Here is a 20,243-nt window from a genome sequence, read left to right on the forward strand (position 1 = left end):
ACTCCCTCTTCCTGTTAATTCTGCTTATTAGCGACGGTGATGCGGTAACTGGTACTATGTATTGTCCACTGTGCGCCAGATCCCGTTCATATATTATCTCTAATCATCACAAGACCCAGGCACGACTGTCCCCACTTTACAGGTCAGTAAAGTAGGGCACGGAGAGGATAAAGACCCCTAAAGTGACCGGGCAATTTAGTGGATCTGAATTCTGGCCTTGGTAATGCGAACCCCTGTTCTTTCCACTGGGCCAGACAGACTGCAAGGATCTTCCAAACATAAGCTGAATTAATTGAACTAATTTTACTTTTGATTTTTAAGAGAATCTTGCTATGGCATAATCTATAGCAAAACCTACCCCCCAAATGATTCATGGGGTATTAAAAAAAGGACAGCACTCATTAAGATTTTGTAGGAGTGCTTTCTGATGACATTTAGAAATTAATTCATTATTTCTCTTTCTACACCTTATGGCACAGTGACTCAGCTCAGACAGCTTGAAACTGCAAACATATTATGTGACGGACGAGAGTCTGTACTGTTTCCTGAGAGCCCACTACATCCCTGGCACCAGGCCAGTTGCCTGTCGTCAGCCCGAATGCAACGGCTAAGACACGACTCGGGATACATCCTACTCTCTAAGAATTTCTAAACGCTACAGATTGAGGGAACAAGGTCTGCACCCCCAAATAAATGAGCACGTACACAGCAGCAGGGTCTACGTATTCAAGGGGCTGAGGGAATGGGTCCCGTGGACAAGACGTGGACGCATGCATGATTGGGGCCGTGCCAGCAATCATGGCCTCTGCTGGGAAGCACAGCCCCCAAATCTATGCCAAATGGAGACCCCGCTGAGCTCACTCACCACCTTGTTCTGCGGAGGAACATGGAAAAAAATGAAGAACGTTTGTCAAGTGGTCGTGGCCCCGCTTTTTCTTCATTGTATCTGATTCAGCAACATTGCAACTGCCAGATGCCTTTGTCCCTTTCCTCTCTGTGTAAGGGAACAACCTTTTCCCATGCACTGCATCTCTAAATCACCCAAATGTCACTGTGATACTCTTATTACAATTCTTTCTTGGTTTCTAACCTCATATTGAAATAATTGTATTGGAAACAGCAGCTCTATCCCTTTCCTGTATTCTTTTAGGCAACATTCTTTCTCTTAGACAAAGAAAATATACTTAATGCTCACTTAGAATAGCAGCCAGAGTAGGGACTACAGGTACAGCTAAACCAAGGGGCATCAACTAAGAAAATTACCTATTTCCGGGGAGTTCCAAACACTGATATACGGAGGTGGATATATGGAAGTGGTGGTGCCTGTGTTAAGAGTATGTGTGTTTTTATAAATGCGTGTGTATCATATATAGATTGACTGATGTTAAGATCATAAGTACAGAATGTCAGGACTGCATATTACCTTAGAAGCTGTTTAGTTCAATAGCACATTTTTATTTCTGTTGATTAAAAAAGAGCTCTTAAACCAGAGAGGTGATTGAACCTACTCAAGGAAGGCACAGCAAATTAACTGCAGAGTCAGAAACTTGAAAGCCGAGTCTTCTGACTTCCAACCCAAGCCTCACTAGCCTACACTACTTGAGTACATAATGTCTGAGAAGGATGGATAAAAGGGATTCCCAAATCACAGGAGAAAACTGCTGTGAATCCAAACCCTGGCAATGTAGACCATTTACTTACGGATCACTGAGCCTTTGGTATAACTGACTGGTGTACTCAAAATAAAACCAAACCAACGTTCAACAAAACAACGCAGTGCTTGCAAGGTCAAGTTTGGAGGTAAGATGAGGTCTCACCTACTTCCTTTTTCCTTTCCCAAAATGGATTCATTAAAGGTATAAGCACCAATAATAAGTATAAGGACTAACAGTTGTGAGTTTGGGGAATTCCCTTCTTCTCCAAATAAAGTAACAAGTGCACAACTAGAAATTATATGTAAGGGACGTCCCTTGTGGCACAGTGGTTAAGAATCCACCTGTCAATGCAGGGGACACGGGTTCAAGCCCTGTTCCGGGAAGATCCCACATGCTGCGGAGCAACTAAGCCCGTGCGCCACAACTACTGACCCTGAGCTCTAGAACCCGGGAGCCACAACTACTGAGCCCACGTGCCGCAACTACTGAAGCCCGCGCGCCTAGAGCCCGTGCTCCACAACAAGAGAAGCCACCGCAATGAGAAGCCCGCGCACCGCAACGAAGAGTAGCCCCCCGCTCGCCGCAACTAGAGAAAAGCCGGTGCACAGCAACGAAGACCCAACGCAGCCAAAAATAAATAAATAAAAAAATTTATTAAAAAAAAAGACATTATATGTAAAAAGCTGACACCACTGCTGGAAAGCAGAGAGAGGTAGATATCAACTCTATTGTGACAATGACAAAAGTCCATGGAGATTCATCTGAAGGCTAAAAGTCAACTTAAAAGCACAGAACTAAGGCTGGCGTCAGCCTCCAGATGGAAGGGCTCCTTGGTTTTAGATCGTTGGAGGATGAGTAAAAGACCATAGGCTGATACAGACCAGAATTTGCAACAATCCTTGCTTTCAAGGTGTACAGACATGAACTTGGCTCTGATGAACATGGCCTACCTGGGAGCTCCTTGAATGGTGAAGGCCTTGTCAGCGTGCTGGTCACCCAATTTCGTCATCACTTCATATAGTTTGTGGCAAAGCTAAGGGGACAGAGGCCACTGCTGTAAGTCATTCTAGTGCAAATTCAGGCTACTGACCCCAGAAAGGAATTGTTTATTGAAAAACTAAGAATCTTATGATAGTATGGATGGTCCCAGGATAAGTTAACCTCTGAACAGGGTTCAACTTAAAATTCATGTCAAAACTGTCAGGCCACAAACACAAATAAACAAATATATATGCAAACCAGAGCAGGAAAACTTATTGTTTACATTGATTCCATTAGAGATAAAGTCATACAACCTCCCTGCTGAACTAAGAAAATACTAGTCGATGACAGAGCTGCTGACTATGTGAATATCTGGAAACCAATTTCTCCTGAGCCTAAAGACTTGGAAATCCAACTTTAAAAATTGACTGAAAGAAAAAAAAAAAAGACTGTAAGACTGTAACAAGCAGGCAGGGATTCATGAAAGCACAAACTAAAATCTTTACCAGCTATACAGAACCATGTGGTCACTACAAAAAAAATGTAGAAATATTATTGAGGGTCATGACACACTATTAAAAGAAACACGAGAGAGAGTGAATTCTTTGCATAATGCTGTGCCATTTCATCTGCTTCCAGAACAAACATTCATTTACTTTATATTCCATAAGGAAAAACAATCTTCATTACTCACCACCGCAATTTCCTTATGAAACTTGGCCTCTAGGCTAGAGACATTTTTGAAAGTATTGACATAAAATCCAACTCGTCTACCATGTAGAGATACAAAGAGGAAAGAAGAGATGGGAAAGACCGGTCAGCAAAACTGTATTTTCAATGGCAATGACATATATTAAAGACAGATTTTCTTTACGAAATTTTGAATAACGTTGGATTAAATAAAAATGCCTAACCCAGAGTAGGCCCAACCTTTCCTGATTTGTTAACGAAAAAAAAAATAGCTTCTTTTGGTATACAGCACCACCTTTCCTAGAGTGTTGGTAATAACCCCAACAAATGGTTCTCACACTTCAATGTGCACCAGGGTCACTTGGAGGTTTGTTTCTGATTCAGCAGGTCTGAGGTGGGGACTAAGAATTTGAATTTCTAACAAGCTCCAGGTAATACTGATGCTGCTGGCTCAGAGATAACACTTTTGGAACCACTGCCCTAAACATTTGTAGTTTAGATTTGTATCTTGTAAAAGTTTTCAGATAGAGAAGTTTATTAATTTTTACAAAATATAAATGGTCTAGTTTTGGTATCATATATTTGGATTCTGAAATTTGTTTGATAGAGAGAAATAAAAAAACCTACAAATTAATTACAATTTTTCAGCTGAAGTGAGAGTGTACTTTCATTGAACAAATTAAAAACACAAGCTATTCATTCGCAATACCTCAAACACATTTGTGAAGTAAAGTCATGGTGGGGGGCTTCTGTGAAATGAGCAGGGTCCCCTCAGTCTTCATGTTTAGGTCCCTAATAGTAAGCACACCAGTCAGCCCAGTGGATTCAGCCCAGTATCCCCAGTATAAGCTCCCTCTGCTCTAAATGAGGGCTCTTTGGGCTCTATATTTAATTCAGTCCTTCTGACTCCATCTGAGTAAATCACCACTTTGATTTAATTCATGTTCTTTTTTCAGTGACATTCTCAAAAATCATCCCAGAATCCTGACTGGTTAATTAGATTCCAAGTGCCAATCAAGAGCAAGAAAGGACCAGAAATACTAAATAGGTCTAATATGTGGAGTAAACATATATTCAGGGAGTTTATAATAAGAATACTTATTGGGAAATAAGAATGTGCCCATACACAGTAGGCACCCCTCTTATTTAAACAAAGAGTTGAAAGGGTAGAGAAAAGGGGGCTTCTAGTGGCTTAGCTGTGCCTTGTGGTGAGTCAAATTCCAAACAGTAGAGGTGGATGAATTTGCATCATCATTAAAGCCAATAAAAGGGAGAGTCGTCTAAGCACTTTCTTATATTCCCTCACTTAACCCTCATAACAACCCCCTAGGCAGTGATTCTCATTTTATATCCAAAAAAACTGAGGCACAAGAGTTTTACTGTCCCAGGCCATGCAGTTAACAAGTAGAGAACCAGTCTTTGGTTGCAAAAGGAGGAAAACGCAATAGAAAAGCATGGCATGCTTGCCAAGAAATTCTGCTGAAGCGTGAATGTTATTTCCATGCTTTCTCATGAATTACATGGTTTGGAATTTTAATAAAATAAAAGCCAGAAGTTCAATTTAGAGGTTCGGAAATGAAACAGTAGTTGAGTGCTAAAATCCATTCTACCAATAAGACTTACTTCTCCTATGGCTTAACCTGTACCTTAGATTCCTACCATGTTTCACTTAATCTTTTTTTTTCTTTATAAGGTTAGTTTATTTGGGTTTTCTTCATCCTTTCTTTCAGCTTCATTAAGGTCTAATCGACAAATAAAATTGTACGATATTTAAAGCGACATGATGGTGACTTGATATTATACACTGTGAAAGGATTCCCCCAACTAGTTAATGAACACACCCAGCACCTCACATATTTATCTTTTTCTTGTAGAACATTTAAGTTCTATTAGCAAATTTCAACTATATAACACAGTGTTATCAACTACAGTCACCATATTTTACATTAGGTCCTCAGTCCTTATTCATTAGAGCTGAAAGTTTGCACCTTTTACCAACCTCTCCCTACTTCCCCCACCACCAGCACCTGGCAAGCACTTTTCTACACTGTTGCTATGAGTTTGCCTTTTTTAAAAAAAGATACCACATATAAGCGATATCATGCAGTATAACCTCACACCTATCAGAATGGGTATCATCAGAATGACAAGAGAAAACAAATGTTGGCAAGGATGTGGAGAAAACGGAGCCCTTGTGCACTGTTGGTGGGAATGTAAATTGGTGCAGCTGCTATGGGAAACAGTATGGAGATTCCTCAAAAAATTAAAAATAGAACTATCATACGATCCAGCAATTCCACTTCTGGATATATATACATGAGGGAATGGAGACAGAATCTCAAAGAGGTATCACACTTCCATGTTCATTGCAGCGTTATTCACAATAGCCAAGATATAGAAACAATCCGAGTGTCCATCAACTGATGAGTGGTTAAAGAAGATGTGATATATAGATACAATGAAACGTTATTCAGCCATGAGAAGGAAGGAAATCCTGCCATTTGTGACAAGACGTATAGACCTTGAGGGTATTATGCTAAGTGAAATAAGCCAGACAGAGAAAGACACATGAATGTTTCGCTCAATCTTAATATTCTTTATCTACAGTGATCATGTGGTCCTGAATTCACCTTTTTCTTTTCATTGATTTAAAGTACAGTTGACCCTTGAACAACACAGGTTTGAACTGTGCAGATCCACTTACGCATGGATGTTTTCAATAAAGATAGTACCTGTATTTTCATTTGACAGATCTTTAAATGAACTAACTGTAGGGAAAAGCTTGTGTTCAATAAGAGATCATAATATGTGGAGTCAAAAGAACTAGGGTTTGAGTTCTGATTCTAGCTGAACTGTTTCAGTTTCCTGCCCTTGGACGAGTCATTTATCAATTCTTTTGTTTTTGAGGCAGAGCTAGCAGTACTCAGATTTTAGACCGTATGGGGGTCAGCAACCCTGCGTTTTTCAAGAGTTAACTGTAATATACATAATCATGTATATGTCTGTATACAACACACACACATTAATAAAGAAAATCCTGGCACAGTGTGTTTGGGAAATAGTTAGTACGCAGAGGGTCAGATCAGAAGCCTGGGAGGTGACAGCCTGGGGAGACAGAGGACCTTCCAGACCAGGAAGCACGCATTTATTTGCAGGCAACAGTTACTTACAACCCGCGGCCCTGTTGGACCTGGGGGAAGGAGAGGACTTGGACCTGTATTTGAGGAAGCTAACTAAGGCAGAGGCTGGATGGGAGAGGAGAGACTGCACGTGTCCTGACAACATCGTGCAGAGGGACCCAGCTCTTGCATAGTTTGCAAAGGAGTCTTCCTGGGGCACTTGAACTGGCAGCCTAGGACCCCAATCATGCAGACAGTAGTTCCTCATTCAATTACTAGACAAAGAGACTCTCTAAGTCTGGCTGCACACCTGGTGGTGGGCACACCTGGTGGTGGGCTAAGACACTAACAGTCCAGTTGGAGGAGCACGTGAGGGCTGACTGATGGACACATGCTCCATTCATACTGGTGAGAGACAGAAGCAGATTTCAGAACAGCGTGCGAGTGTTAAAGGTACCACAAAAGGCCATACGTGGTTAAATAGCAGAAATTAGCAGATACGTCAGAAACAGCTGAAGGAACCAAGAGGAGAGGAGAGTGATGAGCCCTGTACCAGCTGCAAACATCTGCTTGAGACGACAAGGAGGCTGCCCTGAAGAAGGGTCAGATTTAAATAGACATGGGGGAGTGGGATGAAGTTGAAGTTGATGGTGGGTATCGTTTTCTTTGCATCGATTTTTCACTATAATAAACAAAACCCTAATGAAGACCTATGACTTGAACTCTGGGTCCAGCTTTACTAGTTCCTTTGAATAAGCTTCTTGACTGTAAATGCTGGGTGAAAGGCACAGAAAACAGAAGCTTCGATGGGCACTGCTGACCTGCTCCCCCTTCTGTTCCCTCAACATTGAATGTGACTTGACACAAAACCTTTGTAAATATGATGAGAAAGAGTTAGCATCTCACCAACTATTTAATTATGTATGTTCCTTTAATGAAAGGTGAGTTAACATTTTTTTTGTTCATTTATCGCCCATTTGAATTTCTCCTTTTGTGAGTCATCTATTCCTACTTTGCTTATTTCTTGGTGTTGTTTTATTGTTATTTATTTATAAGGGATTTTCTATTAAACATATTGAACTTTGAATACATTGAGCAAAAACAAGAATCCCCTTTCTTCTATCTTTAAATTCTGTTTCCTGATACACAGCATATCTTTTTTATAGCAATGATTATTTAGAGAAATAACTGGCACTAGAGAGAAATACCTTATTTAGAATGACTAAACAAACATCCACAATTTTCTAATACGTTTATTGTTTCCTTTTAGAACTGAGAAATTAAATCAACTAGGTGTATTCAATTGAGAAAAAAGTTCAGTATTTTTAATGCAACTTATCATATAGTGATTCTCTCCAATTTATGCAATCAGAGATTCTTTCAAAGTAGGGACTGCCTTGGTCTAGTTCGTGAGTATAGGCCCAGCACCTAATATAGCAGAACAGGACAGAACAGGCATGCAGTAAATAGTCCATGAATAGGGCTTCCCTGGTGGCGCAGCGGTTGAGAGTCTGCCTGCCGATGCAGAGGACACGGGTTCGTGCCCTGGTCTGGGAAGATCCCACATGCCGCGGAGCGGCTGGGCCCGTGAGCCATGGTCACTGAGCCTGCGCGTCCGGAGCCTGTGCTCCGCAACGGGAGAGGCCACAGCAGTGAGAGGCCCGGGAACACACACACACACACACACACACACACACACAAAAGTCCATGAATAAATGAATGAATGAATAAGCAAATGAACAAACCAATGAATGAACAAATTTGGCACTCATTCCACTGGAAGGGCACATTCTGCCTTGGCTTTTAAAAAACTAGCGTCACCAGCAGTAAGATATACACCCACAAAGAGTACCAGGCTCTGAATTCTGATATCATCTGCTTGGGAGGTTTCATTTCACAAGTTCTTCATAAACAAGAGACTCTGAGACATTACCATTTCCCCAAAGGACTTGTCTGAGGCCTTCTCAGGTCCCTCCTGGTCAGCTGTCAAGGCCAACTTAATTTCTTTATTAAGATGTTTCTTTGTTCTCGGAAATGGTGGAAAGGATTAAAAGCTCAGCTTACCGCAGTCCCAGCTTGCCAGCCAGGACGCTCGCACCTCAGCACTGCCCTGAGGGAAGCCTGTCCCCCCGGGAGCTGGTCACTGTTTCCCCCAGAGCCCCCTACAATGGAAGAATAATACTCTGCCTATAAGTCTGTTTCTGTGTCATAGATAGGTTCATTTGTGCCATATTTTAGATTCCACATATAAGTGACATCATATGGGATTTGTCTTTCTCTTTCTGACTTAACCTCACTTATGATCATGTCTAGCTGCATCCATGTTGCTGCAAACGGCATTATTTTGTTCTTTTTTATGGCTGAGTAGTATTCCATTGTATGTACGTACCATATCTTCTTTATTCATTCATCTGTCAATGGACATTTAGGTTGCTTCCATGTTTTGGCTATTGTGAATAGTGCTGTTATGAATAGAGGGGCGCATATATCTTTTTCAATTAGAGTTTTCATCTTTTTCGGATATATGCCCAGGAGTAGGATTGCTGGATCATATGGTAATTCTATTTTTAGTTTTCTGAGGAACCTCCATACTGTTTTCCATAGTGGCTGCGCCAATTTACAGTCTCACCAACAGTGTACGAGGGTTCCCTTTTCTCCATATCCTCGCCAAGATTTAGGATTTGACTTAAAGCAGTGTTGCAATGACAAGCACAATCCTGTTTATTCAGGGTGGTAGCATGGGGGTGCTGATGGGAATTGAGAGATATAAGGCCCCACTTCACCCAACAGCTTCTTGTTCAACCACTGAGTGGGGAAAACTGCACTTAATGGCATGAGAAATGCAGAATACCTATAAATGAGAAGAATAGTTAACATCTAAAATAGGAATGAAGTTCGGGTTAACAGGTAAGGGCTGAAAGTAGAGGCTTCGTATCAAAGACCGAAGACTAGATGAGCTATTGGAATAAAGGAAGTTCTTCCAAAAGCTAAAAGAGTATCCTTGTAAATTTCAAGGTTAAGGACAGTTCTCCTAATGCTTCTTAGCTGAGATTTGGGTCTCCACCTGAGAAATATACCAAGGTCTAAGATTGTGCCATCCAATGGAGTAGCTGCTAGCTACATCAGGTTATTTAGATTTAAAAGAGTTAAAGAGAAATCATTTTAATTTAAAATTCAGTTCCCCGGTCACATTAGCCATATTCCAAGTGCTCAACAGCTAGCCACGTGTGGCAAGTAGCTACCATATTGGAAATTACAGATTACTGAACACTTCTATTGCACAGTGCGGAAGCATCACACGGAATAAGACAAGATAAGGAATATTCTCTGTTCATGAACTTCTATAACCTGTACAGAAACATCTTTACCTTGACCATAATGATGGTAACTCTTCTTGTAAGTCAACGTTAAACTCTTCAAACACTTTCTGTGCTTTCTGAAATTCCTCTTCTGCCTAGAAGTGACACATAACATGTTTACACTAAAAAATATCACACAGACACAGCCATTTCTAGACACAACATCGCTTAATATAAAATAGGAATAGCTTTATGGCATCCCGGAAATATTTTGGGAAGCAGAGAATCTGGTAAAAATCCACAAGATTTTTTTCAATAAAAGTGAAATACTGGGGACTTCCCTGGTGGCGCAGTGGTAAAGAATCCACCTGCCAATGCAGAGGACACGGGTTTGATTCCTGGCCCGGGAAGATCCCACATGCTGCAGAGCAACTAAGCCCGTGCACCACAACTACTGAGCCTGCGCTGTAGAGCCCGCGAGCCACAACTACTGAGCCTGTGCTCTAGAGCCCACGAGCCACAACTACTGAGCCCACGTGCCACAGCTACTGAAGCCTGAGTGCCCACGTCCATACTCTGCAACAAGAGAAGCCACCACAATGAGAAGCTCACGCACTGCAACAAAGAGTAGCCCCTGCTCGCCACAACTAGAGAAAGCCCGCGCGCAGCAACGAAGACCCAATGCAGCCAAAAATAAATAAATTAATTAATTTTTAAAAAAGTGAAATACTGAATCTTATTTCAAAAGGAAAACGTGATTGATTACAATGGCTGCTCTTGCATCTCTTACAGAGTCATTCACGCTACAAAAATGCATTAACAGCCTGTCACATACACCGCTCTGCTCGGGATGCTGGACACGGATGCTTCTCCAAGAAATTCCCTGTCTAGTGGGAAGTCTAAGTAATTACACTACAAGAAAGGGCTTATAAGCTGTTACGGAGCGTGCTATTAAGGAAGATGGTGCAGGGAATCGAGAAGGTTCCATAGGGCAGGTGATGTTTTAACTTGATATCAAATCTTGAAGAATGAGCAAATGTTTGCTAACAAAGGGGATGGAGAATGGACTGCAATACATAAAAGGTGGGGTTGCTGGACTGGGGATGCTAGCTCACTAACCATGTGGACTTATCAGACTGCTCCACCTTTGTGCACCTCAAATCCGTAAAATGCACATAGCAATGCCCACCTCACAGGTGTTGTGAGCATTGAAGAAAGAAGATGTAAATGAAGTGTTGAACATGGTGCCTGGCACCTCAGGGGCCTCGCGTGAAGGGCAGCTCTTATCACAGCTGCTCAGCAGCTGGTATTGTAGGTCACAGAGGCTCCAGCTTAGGACATGTGTAGAGGGAGGAAAGGAGGGGAAAGAAGACTTGAAAGCTGACAAGGACGGAGAGGTGAGTCAGAACCAAATTGCGAAGGTCGCATGGGCCATGGTAAGGAATCTAGAATTTTTTTTCTACAGGCAGTGGGAGCCGTTAAAAGACTTAAGCGGTGGAGAAACTCTATCTAGATATGTGCTGCAGAAAGGCCATCCAGGCAGCTGTGTGTGTGCAGATGGGGGAAGGCAAGACTGGAGGCCAAGTGAGAAGTCAGCAGGTGTCTCCCGTGAGCTGTCAGTCGATGACTGACATACATGGTAAAGGCTCCGGAAATGGGTTTTCTAAAAGAAAAAGCACGTCATGCAATTGTAGTACACATCTGTACGCTCAAGCACAACTTATGTCTGAGAATTTCACACTCGATTTCCTAGTTGAATCTGCATTCTGCCATCAAGTATGGAGCACGACCACAGAAAGAATGTAAGGACGCGTTACTTTCTTTGATCAGGCGGTACTGTTGGGGGCGAACGTTTATGATGATGAAAATGTGAGTCAGTGTCACCCATGTGAACTCTACTGTGACCTGAAAACCCTTAATGTTACTTGAAAATTATGAACAGCAGCCCACAAGCACCGTGCTTCAGTTTCAATTCTGTCCTGATTCCCATCTCCATGAGAAAGGGAAGATTTCATTTTCAAAAGCAAAGTTGCGATAGGTCACAGAACATGGAGAGTGGTGACAACAGTGGGATCGGCCCCTACCTTAGAGATGCGACTCTCGTCCTTCCTCTTGGAGCTCTGCAAAGCCTCCAGGTGGTGGCGGGCACTGTCGTAGTCCACCAGTTTCCTGCTGCGCTTTGCGATGCGGTTCTGCCAACAGGGAAACATATGCGCTAAGAAAGAGACACGGTCCCAGACTCTCTTCTTGACTGCCGAAATGCCTTCCTTGTCTGCAGTAGCTGGGGACCTTGACCGGAGATCGAGGTGAACCAGAATTTCACTAGACAAATGACCCCTGGAAAACAGACTACAGCCTCCGCTCCTTTGTGTGAAAACCATTAGGTAAAGGCCTCCCTTCTGAAAATAATTAGGACAATCGTAAGGAGGTGAAGGCAGAATTTGCAAAGACCAGAGAAATTCCAGAACTGGTTGAGGGAAGCACCTAAACCTATACTCTCTGTTAGTCTCTATTCTAGATCTTTAAATGTTCCATTCTGAAGATAGTACAAGACTATATTAGGATTTGGTTTTATAATTCTTATAGCACTCACACTAACAGCAGTTCTATAAATCAGATTTACTTCCTAAGAAACCCTTCTGCCTAGAAGTGTTTGTCAATCCTTTTGTTCATTCAAATCATCTGAGGAGATTTTAAAATATATTGATTTCTAGAGACTTCTGTTTCCAGTTAGGATATAGAGAGCTGCAAACAATGTTACGGTCACACTAGCAAGAAAAAAATCTGGATAATTTATAAAAGCATAAATTGTCTTGATTGTGTCACACACATGAAGTCATATGGCAATAAAGGAATCTCAATTCCAAAGAGGGATGAGTCTCTTCAAGGAGAGACGAGACATACCAACTCTTTCACCTTTGGCAGGTAAAAGCTGTGGCACCATACAGGTGGACAAGAAGTAGTCAGCTAAAATTTTAACACATTGTTTAAGGTCTATTGTGGGCTAACGTGTCAGTTTGGGATAGCTGGGTGTCCAAGACACAAAGGGAAGTTGCACTTATGGGCAAGCTCTTTCCTTGGGCCTCCACTGTATGCTATGAGAAAGACTGGGGACAAGACACTTCCTTGCAGTGCAAGTGAGAATGAGATGATCTCTGATGGCTATGGGGGTAGAAAGACAAAGCTCTGCCCATTCCCTTGGACATTTTTCTCTTTACAAAGCAAAAGCCTTAAGCCACTTGAGGAGGAAACAACAGATCCTCTGGTCCACAGAGACCAGGCAGAGATCCACTGATTCTGGGGGAAAGGTAGAAGCAAAATCAATCTGGCCCCAGTGATGGATAGGAATCCCTTGGGCTCCTAGATATATTCAAAAATAATTGTAACACACAGAAGAGTGGGAGAAAAAAATCTCAACCCATAGGGGAGGAACATAAAACCCTCTTGGGCCCAAGATCGGATTCCTATAACAAGAAGAGGTCTGATCCCACTTTGGCAGGGTCAGGAAACTCCTGTTCAAGCTCAACCACAGATACGAGGCTGACTTTGCCTAAGACAGGCCAGGAAAGTATAACATAAAACAGCCTTGCCTCAACTCCAAGCCCAGCACTGAATAACAAGAAACAGCTGCCTACCACTGGAGAAAGGCCAAGTGTATGGAGAGAGATCCCCTCTGAAACACTGGCACTCAAGGACACCTGAAATCTGAGGGAGGCAGGAACACGGAGAAAAACTCTCTGGCATCCAAGGGCCCAACCAATGTGGGTCAAAGTAGAGGCAAAAACTAGACTTCAACCCAAGAGCCTGAAAATTTTATAGATGTTAGACTATACGTGCAAGGCAGCCCAATTGTAGAGGAATTTGAAAGCGACAGTGCACGGAAAGTAACAATAGCAACAACAAAACACAAGTCCAGCTCAAGGTGCAAGCAGAGTAATTTGAACTGTCGCACTACTGGCTTGACAAAAAGGCACGCCCATTTCCAGGCATAAACAGTACTCCAGTCTTCACTATTCTATACACAATGTCTGGCATTCAATCAAAAATTCTGAAACACACACCTTAAAAAAAAGAAAAATGGCCCATGAGAAAAGACAGAGAAAGCAACAGAACCAGACATGACCCAAATGTTGGAAGTATTAGTAATTTTTTGGGGGGGGCTGCACCCATGCAGCATGCGGGATCTTAGCTCCCCAACCAGGGATTGAACCTGTGCCCCCTGCAGTGGAAGTACAGAGCCTTAACCACTGGACCGCCAGAAGTCCCCAGTCAGTAATTTTAAAATAACTATGACTAATATGTTAAAGTATCCAGCTGGAAAAGGTAGACAAAATACATAAACAGATAGGGAATGTCAACAGATACATGGAAATTCAGCTAAATGGAAATCAAATGGAAATGATAAAATTTATCAGAGGAGAAATTCCTTCATTAGACTTAAAACAGCTGAGGAAAGAAACAGTACAGTTCAAGATAAATGAAATGAAGAGAAAATTTTCTCATTAAAACACAAAGAGAGGGACTTCCCTGGTGGCACAGTGGTTAAGAATCCGCCTGCCAATGCAGGGGACACGTGTTCGAGCCCTGGTACGGGAGGATCCCACATGCCGTGGAGCAACTAGGCCCGTGCGCCACAACTACTGAGCCTGCGCTCTAGAGCCCGCGAGCCACAACTACTGATGCTGCGTGCCACTACTACTGAAGCCTGCACACCTAGAGCCTGTGCTCCACAACAAGAGAAGTGACCACAATGAGAAGCCCACGCACCACAACGAAGAGTAGCCCCGCTCACCGCAAGTAGAGAAAGCCCACGCCCAGCAATGAAGACCCAATGAAGCCAAAACTAAAAATTAATTAATTTTTAAAAATCACTAAAGAAACTGCCACGAAGTGAGCAAAAGTTTAAAAAAAAACAGAATCAAGCATACAAGACCAATACAATATCAAACAGTCTAACATCGTGTAACTGGAGTCTCAAAGAGAGGAGAGGGAGAGGCAGAGAAATATTTGAAGTGATAATGGCTGGGAATTTTATAAAATAAGGAAGACATCAAAGTACACATCCAAGACCTTCATAGAATCCCAAGAGGGATAAATACCAAACAAGACACAGACAGCTACACCAAAACCAAACTGCTTCAAATCAAGAATAAAGAAAAAAAATAAGTACAAAGGTAAGAATTGCACAGTCTTCAGAAACTGGGCAGGCCAGAATACAATGGAGTAGCACCTCTTAAGCACTGAAAAATAAAAAATCAAGAGAGATTTTTAGAATTCTATTCCCAGTGAAAATACCTTCCAAAAGTAAAGGTGAAATACACGTTTTTTAAAAGACAAACAAAAGCTGGGGGAACTCATTGCCATATACGAATTTTAATACCAACAGAAGCTGTACAAAGAAATGAGTACCAGAAATGGTAAAAATTAAGGTAAATAGACAAGATTTTGGTTTTTTACTTTGAATTGCTTGGAAAGGTCACTGAACTAGAGAAAAGCAGAAACAATAGATCGTGGGCTTTATAACCTATGTACAGGGAAAATATATGACAATAAGAGCACAGGGAATGGAGGGAGGAGCTGGAAATACACTGCTATAAGGTTCTTAGACTGTACATAAAGTGCTGCAATGTTACCTGAAGTTAGACAAGTTAAAGCTGTACATTGCAAACTGTAGGGCAACCACTAAAAATTAAGTTAAAGAGGAACAACTAATAAGCAAGTAGTGTAAAATATACTGATTCCTGAGCCCCAGACTAAGAGATTCTGATTTAGTTAGTCTGAGGCAAAGTCCAGGCATCTGTCCCTTTTAAAAAAATCCCCAGGGGTCTAGTTGTGCCCAGCTAGTCTAATACTGAGAACTGCAGAAGAGGATCCTTAAAAAACTTTAAATTTCATAGGGTAGGAAGAAAAAAAACAACAATAATATAAATGTTTATCGTTTACAAAACATAGTCCTCTGGGTCCTCACAGCAATGCCCAGTATGGGTGTTTCAGGGATTTTCCCATTTTACAGGTAGGGAATTTGAAGTTGCATGAGATTAACCTCTAACTTGTCCAGAATTACTCAGAAAGTCTGCGGCGAAAGATGAATTAGGTATCAGCCCCGGGACCAGTGCCAAGAGTAGGGTGACTCCAGTGAGACACCTAGGGCACAATGTTTAAGGAGGCTCTCACTCTTGGGGCAATGTTAGTGCAGGGTCAGCAGTCCACATAGGACTTTGAACCCTCGTGCCCTCACCTGTCTCACTCAGTCCCTGCCCCTGATGCTTGGTTAGTACTCTTTCTAGCACTTCCCAGGTGTCTCTGACAGACTCTGTCATCCGGCTACCATCTGTAACTCTGTGCTACTCCTCTACACCCCCTTCAGGGGTGATGACAGGTAGGGCGGGGCAGTTACACTCATTTAGCTGCTTCCAATCCCTTTCACTTTATCCTCTGCACCGACCACTTCCGACTGGCGTCAGTGGAAGGATGGCTGACATACCACGTTCACTCAAAATATGTGATGAATTAGCCCAGCAGGGTAGAGAGAAAGGTGCTAACAAGGTGACAAAGCTCATTACTTTCAGCAGACATCTGTTACCTTCCAAGGAGCACCGCCCCTTGAGGTAGTGGCCTTGTATAACTCTGTGGAAACTTTTACAAAGCTCTGCTTTGTGGACTTGGTCGGGGGTGGGGAGGTTGTCCTTTAGTATCTTCCAAAAAAGCAAATCTTGATGCTTTGAAGATAAACTTGATTTTCGAAAAGAGGCAAAATTCAATTACTTCCAAGCCTGGGAACAGTGCACTGGATCATCTTATTTTTTGTTCAAAAACAAGAAGTGAAGTAAATAATGTGAGGCATTTTCTTGTGTAACTGACAAGTTAATTACGGAGTACAGCTTACCATGGTAGAAGTGACATTTTGAAGGCCATCACTTATTTTGATGCATATATTTTTGTGTTGGCAAAACATATCAATCTTATTGCCTTACCTACCTGATGTGTGGGAAACCTGAAAAAAGAACCACATCTCCTAAGAAAGGGTAGAGTTAATACACTATAGCTTTCACATGGAAAATGATACACTTCTTATTTAATCATCCAATAGTAAATTTTATTAAATAAATTTACTAGCGTAATCGTAAATTGTTTAACTAAATGGCTTTTAAATATTTACTTATTTTAGTTATTTATTTATTTTTATTATTTTTGGCTGTGTTGGGTCTTGGTTGTAGAGCCTGGGCTTCTCTCTAGTTGTGGCGTGTGGGTTTTCTCTCTCTAGTTGTGGTGCTCAGGCACGTGGCTCTAGAGCTGTGGGATCTTAGTTCCCTGACTAGGGATTGAACTTGGGTTCCCTGCATTGGGAGGTGGATTCTTTACCACTGGACCACAAGGGAAGTCTCAATTAAATGGTTCAATTAAAAGTTCTTCAGATTCCCCACTATTCATTGACCGTATGCAGTAAAAAAAAATAATTTACTAAATTTTTTAAAAATTTCAACAATAACCCCAATGTGGAATTCATTTTGGCCCACCGCTGTAAATATATGCTTAATGGCTCATGCACAGCTGCTAAGATCAAATCTAAACGTCATTTTACAATAACTGCTAAGAGCTGTAAGCCTGTGTAGGTTGGGGACGAGCTGGCTCTTATTCCAACATTGATTTTAGATATCAGTGCTGCACAACAAAAACTGTAACACCAGGTGCCCTGCCAATCACAGCTGGAAAAGTCAAACACCATTCCCTCATGAATGGTACTGCATAGCCCTTGCTGATGGGCTGCAGTAAATATTTGGAAATTTGCCTCACCATGCACACCCTGTTGATGTTAATGAGTCCAGGAAGTCAACTGTGTTCCAGGCTTTGAAAAGGCTCCACTGTATTTTTAATCATTAATCCTCCTTTTCATCAATAACCCATTCACTACATAATCTCTCAGCACTCACTTTATGAAGTGACAGAGTCTGTATCCACGTCTAACTTCCGTCCATTGAGTAAAAGGCACAACATCTGTGTATGTTCACAGAAGAAGTCTTTCAACTATTAGAAACAGCTATCCCAACTGCTCTCCAACCCCAGGTTGTTTCCTTTCCAAGTTAAACACTGCTATTTCCTTCACTGTTCACCATATGAAATGGTTTCACAATTGTCTATCTTGGTTGAAACCCTATGTGTATGCTCTAATATTCGAAATGTGACTTCAGAGAAACAGAGAGAGAGATTATGTAGGCTCTTTCCACGATGCAGGTAAAACCGTATTTCATTTATCTTCAGGGAATCCAGCTAGATAACATGATTCCAAATCTCTCATGTAAGATGTTTCAGTAACTGGAGGATCATCATTGTGTGTGACCTCAACCATGGACACCATGGACCACAGGAAAAGAACTGCTTAAACAGAATAAAAGGACTTCCCTGGTGGCGCAATGGTTAAGAATCCACCTGCCAATGCAGGGGGCACGGGTTCGAGCCCTGGTCCGGGAAGATCCCATATGCCGCGGAGCAGCTAAGCCCTTTCACAACAACTACTAAGCCCACGTGCCACAACTACTGAAGCCCATGTGCCTAGAGCCTGTGCTCTGCAACAAAGAGAAGCCACTGCAACGAGAAGCCCGCACTCAGCAACGAGAAGCCCGCACTCAGCAACGCAGACCCAATGCAGCCAAAATTTAATTAATTAATTAATTAAAAAATAGAATAAAAGTTCCACTGAGTGTTTCAACAAACTGAAAAGACTAACCAACATACTCCATCATGAGTTTATTTTAATCTCTCTGTTTCAACAAAGGTACTTCTGTATGTCTTCTGAAATTTTACGCTCCTAGAGAGAATGGTCAATTTCCAAATAGCTATTGCTGGGCAGTATCATAACAAATAACAGATAACAAACAGATCCTTCACACATTTTTGATGATACTAAGTTTTTGTTCCCGAAGCTCAACAACTTTTCAAATGTATTCTTCTGTAGTCAATCACAGCCTTTATTTGCTCATCTAAGTTGTACTATCAAATATTATATGACTAATTTAGACAAGTTGCGACGTTCTTTGAAATTTTCAAGTAGGAAGACAAACGTTTCTTTCACCTAATTTATTAGGAATTGATTTTTATGGAGACTGAATTACCATGCAATAAACAGTATTCTAAAGCGTGATAATAATTCTGAGACTGTTTGCTCCACAAATGCTGCAAATTCCAAGGCAAAATGTCAATGCCTATCAAATTATCTGAAGATATCTCAAAACACATTCCCTGTGTACAGAATTTTAACTTTTTAAAAAATTGTTTAATTTCTCAGAAAATTTTTAAAACTGACTTAATACCTTTCCAAATTAAGATGTAGCTATACAATGGCTCGGTAAAGCACTCTGCTGCCTATTATGATAACATCACCTAGAATTCGTCATTTGGATTTGTTCTCTGGGACATCTTGCCAACAAGGCTAATATGTCCAGTCTGATCCACCTAGGTTTTTGTCTGGTGCCTCTGGTGGCCCAAAACACACTTCAGGTGTTGGCCATCTAGCGTTAGGCACTCTGTGTGGGACTGAGGAAACTAACGTCATTGATAGGAGTATAGTTTTGGCCAAGAAGCTTCACTATGTTTCATGGCCAAGGGCGGTGCACATTATTGCAGATAGTTTCCTGGTGTCTGGCAATGGCTATAAAGAAGGCCAGGTAAAAATGGAACTTCACATCAGAGGTCACCTAGCAAGATACTGAAAATGCCCGTGGACACTGGTTCATGGCCTCCTTGCTCTACAGGAAGGTCAGCACATGGCTGTCTTACCTAGCAGTCCTCTTTGAGCTGGGAGAACAACTAGGGAGCAGATCTATTAATGCTACCATTTGCTATATACAGCCCTGATGGTTTAAAGAACATCTATACCTTAAGAGTCAATTTCAAATCTGTGATATTCAATCCTTCACTTGTATATTTTCCTTTCAATGAATCCAAGTGTCGAATAAGACAAATGTTTTAGACAAGATATTTTTAGATCCAGATGCAAATGTATTTGAAGTGCTTACATCTTAAGAATTCAATGTGAACCTGAAAATTTCAAGGAGAGAAAAAATATGCAGGTATACTATGAACATACACAAAATAAACAGGAAGGAAAAGATCAGATTCTGCTCTCACATGTGCAATGAAGTTTCTCCTTTCCTCATGACCTTTGTTTATTCTAACGGAAATTTTTGCCAAATGCCATATAACCAAAAGGTTTGAACATAAAGAAGACTGGAATTTTTTGGTATCTCTGATTTATGATTTTATATCTATAGGATTAAAAAACTTCTGTAGAGAAATAAAAGCTGAAGCAGTTCATTAAAGGGGGAATGTGATTTCTGGAACTATATTTCATTTTAAACTGTTAGGAACAGGATAAAAATCTCATGCTTAAATAAATGAAAAGTTACCAACTGTTTTTGATGTCAGCTTGAGGACTTTTAATTCTACTTATCTCTTGCCCATGTTTTAATAAGAACATGGGACCATTCAATTCTTCCCTTTAT

The 20,243-nt window shown here is 41.4% G+C and overlaps 1 protein-coding gene across 3 annotated transcripts in view; it reads right to left on the minus strand.

Moving 5' to 3' along the window:
• AMPH (amphiphysin) overlaps positions 1–20,243 on the minus strand; it is a 192,023-nt gene that overhangs the window by 58,016 nt on the left and 113,764 nt on the right. For all 3 annotated transcript variants that reach the window (XM_060157340.1, XM_060157341.1, XM_060157339.1), the window contains exons 6-9: positions 11,829–11,936; positions 9,814–9,899; positions 3,331–3,406; positions 2,606–2,688 (exon numbers count right to left, since the gene is read on the minus strand). In XM_060157340.1, coding sequence (XP_060013323.1) covers positions 2,606–2,688; positions 3,331–3,406; positions 9,814–9,899; positions 11,829–11,936 — 353 coding nt within the window. The remainder of the gene's footprint in view (positions 1–2,605; positions 2,689–3,330; positions 3,407–9,813; positions 9,900–11,828; positions 11,937–20,243) is intronic.

This window comes from Lagenorhynchus albirostris, chromosome 8 (genome assembly GCF_949774975.1).
Source record: "Lagenorhynchus albirostris chromosome 8, mLagAlb1.1, whole genome shotgun sequence".
Lineage (NCBI taxonomy): Eukaryota > Metazoa > Chordata > Mammalia > Artiodactyla > Delphinidae > Lagenorhynchus > Lagenorhynchus albirostris.